This window comes from Hibiscus syriacus, unplaced genomic scaffold (genome assembly GCF_006381635.1).
Source record: "Hibiscus syriacus cultivar Baekdansim isolate YM2019G1 unplaced genomic scaffold, ASM638163v2 tig00111276_pilon, whole genome shotgun sequence".
Lineage (NCBI taxonomy): Eukaryota > Viridiplantae > Streptophyta > Magnoliopsida > Malvales > Malvaceae > Hibiscus > Hibiscus syriacus.
The window spans coordinates 1,387,576-1,394,270 of NW_024063043.1; the positions used below are offsets into that span (position 1 = coordinate 1,387,576).

At 34.4% G+C, this 6,695-nt stretch overlaps 1 protein-coding gene across 1 annotated transcript; it reads left to right on the forward strand.

Moving 5' to 3' along the window:
* Positions 1–4,530: 4,530 nt before the first annotated feature.
* LOC120157760 (protein BREAST CANCER SUSCEPTIBILITY 2 homolog B-like) lies at positions 4,531–6,147 on the forward strand. Its single transcript, XM_039168792.1, has 4 exons — positions 4,531–4,675; positions 4,740–4,913; positions 5,383–5,447; positions 5,950–6,147. The coding sequence occupies exons 1-4, from the start codon at positions 4,531–4,533 to the stop codon at positions 6,145–6,147; spliced, it is 582 nt and encodes a 193-aa protein (XP_039024723.1).
* The last annotated feature ends 548 nt before the right edge of the window (positions 6,148–6,695 follow it).

Here is a 6,695-nt window from a genome sequence, read left to right on the forward strand (position 1 = left end):
TATTAACATGTTTTCTAATCAAACAGAATATGTTTCAACCATCGAATTGCTGCTCAACGAAGCTCGTACGTTGCTAGTTAAGAAATTTAATCTCAAAGTCTTCTATGTCAACCGCGAGGCAAACCATGTGGCGTACACTCATGCTCAATGGACTTTGTCGATACCCAATTTGTTCTGGTTTTATTATGACGAACCTGATTGTATTAAGCCTATTATTCTCCTTGACGCTATTGGAATTTAATGAATTTCCTCTTTAAAAAAATAACATCCCACATTAATTGTGTAATATCCTATATTAAATACAATATATATATATATATATATATATATATTAATCTTAAGATCTAATCTACAAATGTGATACTCTTAGTTGGAATGTAAATATTTATTTTTTTTATTAAGTTGTGGTAAGTACAAGGCATTATATGTTTAAAGATAACTCTTAACCATTTGACATTGAACGCTCACACTCTTGTCATTCTTAGTGCTCAAATTTGAGTCCTCAAAGAATAACAACAATTCATTTACCACCGAAGTTGATTGGTTCATCACAATTGGATTATAGATATTAGTCATGTTTAACTTGTTACATACATATTAATCATTTAACACCCCAAATCCTGGGTCAGTAGTTCGGGTTATCCCAAGACCCAAAGTTGAGCCCAAAAGACTTTATAAATTAGTTGGACCAAGTTTAGTGTTAGTGGGCTTGTGTTGAGGCCCAAGGGAATTGTGGATAAGTGATAGGAGTTTTATGATTTAGAAGTTGGGGACTAATAATGTAGTTTGTCCATAGTTTAACACTAAAAGGTGAAAACTATTCCTTATTATATCTTATATGTGAACCACCCCTCCTCACCAAATACTTCTCTTATTTCTTCCCTAATTCATTTATTTTTCATTCTTTCCAAGTTGAGATATTAAGAGTTCTAAGTGTGGGGTTGCTAAGATAAGGTGATAATGTTCCCCTCCATCCTTTAAGCTTTGTTTTAAGCTCCATTTTGTGAGCTTTAGAATTAGTTTTCAAAATGGGTTTTTTGTTGAAGGTATGGTGGCTCTTAGTTGAGTTGAGAGGAGTTTTAGCGACCAAGGAGGCCAGGTAACACACTTATAGCTTTCTTATACCAAGTATAGATCACAGAAAGTTAAGTTTAAAGCATGTTTAGCAATTTCCATGGTAGATTGTTCGTTTGATGTTATAAGCATGCTAATAAGCCTCTATTATGACCCATTTTGATCAAATAAAACTTTAAGCATGTTTAAGGACTTCACTAAGGTCTTTGGGATTGAGAAATAGAGCTATTTCGTACTTGTTTTATGACTTCTGTAGGTAGAGTATCGATACTTATTCTTCGTTTTGGGAAAATTCGTGAGTTTCTGGGAAAACGTATCGACTCTTTGAACATAATGTTTAAAAGTATTGGTACTTATATAAAGTATCGAAAGTTTTGCAGGAGTATCGATACTCTTGGGCTAGTATCGATACTTTCAGTCTGTTTTAGGTAAAAATGTCAGTTTTTTAGGGAATTAGACTCGAGGTACCCCAACACTTCATTATATCATCAAATAAGACTACAAGTGAGAACGATAATAAAATTTAATTCAAATGTAAAAACAAGTATAGAGTAAGATCAAATAATAATAGCCTTGTTTGAATGCTCGGGAAATGACCAGGACACTTGAGTTTCTTTAGAAAAGATAATAGAGAATAAGTATAGAATCAATCCGAATATGCTTAGGTAGTGTGCAAGGCACTTAAAGCTGACTAGTTTGGGCATAAGGTCCGACACTCAAGGAGTGGCTAGTCGAGAGTGTGGCGTTCAATGTAGAGATTCTGAGGGCCACATTCTCGATAAACTATAGGGTTGTGTGAGCTCTGAGATGCAAAACCCTTAGTTGCACCATGATGTCTACTATAGAGTAGAGAGTGAGTATACAAATATACTCACTAAAGCAATACAAAATAGATCAGTAGAACATATAGAAAAGCAATAGACTTGAATGTTTAAGTCTTTCAGTGAATTACAAGTAGTATGTTTTAGCCGTTAGTGTGACGTTGAGCTAGTTAGCTCATCCTTCGGATGTTTCCGTGGGCAGGTTAATAGATCAAGCAGTTGGGAAGCAATAGATAGACCAAGGTCCAGACCAACCCAGTGCAGATCAGATGTATTTCTCAACATTTTTATTGGGCATGTATATTTGTAAACATTATTGTCCAGTTGATTCGTAGATGCAGTCATGTTGGTCTGTAATATTTTTGAAGTGTAAATATTTTATTTTGGAACTTCTCAATGAAAAGATTTTATTATATTTTAGTCTACTTTATGGTTAGTTATAATGGTCGTTTTAAAGCATGAAAAAATAAGTTTAAAGTTGGTTACCCACTTCAGTGGTTCATGTAGCACCTTAAATCGGTCGACTTTGTGTCATACCGGTCTAGGGTGTTACAAATCATGTTTATTGTTACATAGATAATGAATTCACATCTTTCTAATAACCATTATGGAAATATCTCTTAGTTGTTCTCTAATTTTCATGTAATCGATAATAATCCAACTTTATTGAATCTTTTTACGAATGAAATGACAATCAATATCAATATGTTTGTAACACTGTAAGCCATGGTATACGAATCGACCAACCAAACACACCTTTCAAATTAATTTATCAGATATTATATTTTAATTTATTATTCATAATATGCAAAACATAACAAAAAATCTCAAACTATATCTTTTTTTCCATTTAGGTGCCTAAACTTTCTTGTGGTCAATTTAGTTGTTTATTGTTACCAATATTATTATTTAGATGTCTCCATTACGAAAAAATATGCTATGCAACACTTGACGTATCCCGCCATCCTTTACTACTTGTCAACGAATAGCCACTCTACTGGACCTCTAATGTTATTGACGTTATCATCGATCGAACCTCCATTTATGACAAGAAAAAATAAATTTTAAATCTCTAATTTTTAACCTTAAATTCCTAAATACCAAAACCCACCATCACCCTAGTGACCAACGACAAGGGTAACAACAACAATGATGGTCGCCAAGGGATATAGTAAGAGCAGCGTCGACTGACAAGAAAAATGATAAAGGAGAGTAGAGTTAGGGTTAAGAGTTTAGATTTTTTATAATTTAGAGAAATTATATTTTTTTAAAATATAATGATTTTTTTTAAAATTTCTTTCAATTAAAAATTTCAAAATTTTATAAACGCCATACGTGTTTCCACCCTAAGCCTATTTCACATTTCTAATAAAGAATTAAAAAAAAAGGTTGAGTGGAGATGCATGGGTATTGATCCCCGTACCTCTTGCATGCAAAGAAAGCTATACCATCTAAGTTACATCCCCATTTGAACATTCATTTCAGTTGTCTTTAAAGAACATCTCACTACAGCAAAAGTGTTATGTAGCAGCGTTTTTAGCGGCGTTTTAGAGAAAACGCTACAAAATTTAAGCATATTGCGGCGTTTACAATTGAAATGCCAAAAATGATACTTTAGCGGCATTTTTTCAACAAACGCCGCAATAGAGTGGTAATTTAGCGACTTTTATAGCTTAAACGCCGGAATATAGTTATTTATAGTGGCGATTTTACAAAAAAAAATGCCGTAATAGAGTAGTAATTTAGCGGCGTTTTTATAAAAATGTCATAATAGGGTTGTTTATAGTGGCGTTTATCCAACAAAGGATGCTATATATAATTAATTTAGCGGTGTTTATCAAACAAATGCCGCAATAGAGTTGTTTATAGTGGTGCTTTTATAAAAACGCCTCAAAAATATATACTACAGTGGCGTTTTTTTAAAACGCCGCCAAAGGGTCAATATATGCTCTACCCTTTTCTCCTGCCTGATCCCTAAAATCAGTTCTACGCTTCTTCCCTAAAAGAGATTTCTCTGGTACAACAACAACCCTCACCTATTTCCAGGGGACGTCGTCTTCTGTCTGTCCCGGCGACCAAATCGACACTCTCATCGGCGAACAGTTATCTAACAATTGCACGGTTTGATCCCTTCTCTTACTGCTGAACTTTTTCATTTATTCTTTGTTGGTATTTTGAAAATGGGGAAAACCCATAAAGCTAACGTAATGGAGAAAAATAATAGCTTTCAAATAGGCAAAATAATAACTTTCGAATATCTATACATATTGTTTTACTGGTTTACTGCTTGGCAGCAATGTTTTTATGCTTTCGTGGAGAAAAATAATAGCTTTTGAATAGGAAAAATAATAACTTTCGAATATCTAAACATATTGTTTTACTGGTTTACTGCTTGGCAGCAGTGTTTTTATGTTTTCGTGGAGAAAAATAATAGCTTTCGAATAGGCAAAATAATAACTTTCGAATATCTATACATATTGTTTTACTAGTTTACTGTTTGGCAGCAGTGTTTTCTACTTTCGTGGAGAAAAATAATAGCTTTCGAATAGGTAAAATAATAGCTTTTCGAAACGTGAACAAATGGTTGTGATACAAAGAGCAAGTGTTGCATTCAGTAAGAGAAATTCTCGTCGGAATGTCCACGTGGCATCTTTGCTCTGACGATGGATCAAATTATCGTTGGGAGGTTATCAGTCCGAACTTGCCGTCGAAACTTGATGATGACCCAAAAGGCCCTCCTATTGCAAAATACCCTTCCATGGTCGATCTCCTAATTGAAGGTAATAATTAATCGTTGAAAGTTTATGCCACTATATTTTTATTTTGTACTCTAAAATTTCATAGATCACACGCATATAGGAGGTTCAAAGCTTATTGAGAACGATGATGATAGAAGAGTGGATAAATACCCGATGTTTAGAACCGAAATTGGTAACTCTGTGTCGTTGAAAGAATCTTCAATTGCAAAAGCAATATCTATCCTAAATGAAGACGACGTTGCCTCTACTGATACTCCAAGTAAAAGTTTCTATCTTCTATTTAAATTTTTTTAATGTTTGATTCAGTTCCATAGCCGCCTCCAATCAAGTTTCATACTGTAGGTGTAAGGTCGTTATCTGTTTCAAGTGAAGCAGTGCAACGCGCAAGGAGTCTTCTTGGTGAACCGGATGTAGGGGATTTATTTGGTGAAATGGATGAAGAGTTTCTCCATATAGAGTTTACACAGAGGAAAAACTTAACGATGCGTTGTCAAACAAAGAAAACAACTTTCCTACGTCTTTTCCCCCACGAAGGAGCACAATTAAATTCTAGTTAACAATATGGTGAAGATTTTTTATGCAACACTTTAATGTTTCTAAATTTTAATGTATTTTGTTGTTAAGTATTTTTATGTATAACTTATGTCTTAATTAAAATGTATGGTTGTTGGTAATTAGATAAAACTACATGATAACTTCTGCTTAATTAAAATGTATTAGTAATATAGCGATGTTTATAGCAATTGAAGATTCATCGTTGCAAAAGCTATATTACTACTCTATTGTGTCGTTGGTAATATAACGGCGTTTATAGCTCAAATGCCGCAATAGGGTTCATATATAGTGGCATTGTTTGATAAACGCCGCCAAAAATGTATAACTTTAGCAGGGTTTTGGTAAAAAAATGCCGCAAATGGGTCGGACTTTAGTGGCGTTTTACAAGAAATGCCGCAAATGGGTTGTACATTAGAGGCGTTTTTCTGTAAACGCCGCAATTGATTTTAACAAACGTGGCGTTTTTAATTAAAAATGCCGCAATTAGTTACACATCCACGGCGTTTGTATTGTTAAACGCCGCAAAGTCAGTTTTAAAACTCCTGAAGCCCTAGCCATTTTTCCTTCACTGCGCCGTGCCTTCTTCGTCTCCGCCAGTGACCACCGTTGCGCCACCAATCATCATCGTCGCGCCGCCAGTCACGATTCAAGGCTAAAAAATCGGTAATCTTTTACTGGTTTACCCTTTTTGAAACCAAAATTATTTCTAATTTGTGGATTATTATCACTATTGACTGTAGAAAAGTTGTGACCGTGATTCGAGGTTACCAATCGCTCAGGTTTTAACGGTGATTTCGCAGAAGCAAAAATCGGCTCTCAAAGAAGCTTACAAGAAGAAGAAGCTCCTCCCTTTGGATCTCCGTCCCAAGAAGACTCGTGCCATTCGTCGCCGCCTTACTAAACATCAGGTTCTTTTAGTTTTTGTTTACAGTTATTGAGATATTTGGAAATTTTTGGTTGAACACTTTAATGTTAAGTGTATATGCCAAGCATGAGAATATGGTAGATTTGTGATATTAACTCTTGGAAAATTTGAAGGAAATTCAGGCAGTGATAACTAGTTGTCTTTGTTTATTTTAATGCCAAAACATAGAATATAGTTTCGGTAGCGTATGTTACTTGTGCAAGTGTCGGATATGAGTATAAACTGGACACAAGCATTTGCAATGTATTTGGAGGATCCTTGAGGTCATATTCACATCTCCATGTGTCCGAAACAAGTGTATTAGATATAGGTGCTTTAAGAAAAAATGAAAGTCCAAGTGACTTAGTTAGGACTAAGAGATTTTGGGTAGCCTTCGGTTAATTTGTAGTAAATGTGGAGGGATTTAAAATGTCTGAGCCTAGCATGAAATGTAGGGGTATCTTTTAAATGCCAGTTGATATTAGTTTATCTTTTGGTTTTATTGGGTATGTACAATTTTTATTTCTAATCGTAGCTCTTAAGATCTTGTTATAGGAATGTAGATATTTGGTTTAATATCTT

Coding starts and splice junctions, on each gene's coding strand:
- LOC120157760 (XM_039168792.1), top strand. CDS start 4,531: ATGTCCACGTGGCATCTTTGCTCTGACGATGGATCAAATTATCGTTGG. Junction 4,914..5,382: donor TGCCTCTACTGATACTCCAA/GTAAAAGTTTCT, acceptor TTAGTAATATAG/CGATGTTTATAGCAATTGAA. Junction 5,448..5,949: donor ACTACTCTATTGTGTCGTTG/GTAATATAACGG, acceptor TATTGACTGTAG/AAAAGTTGTGACCGTGATTC.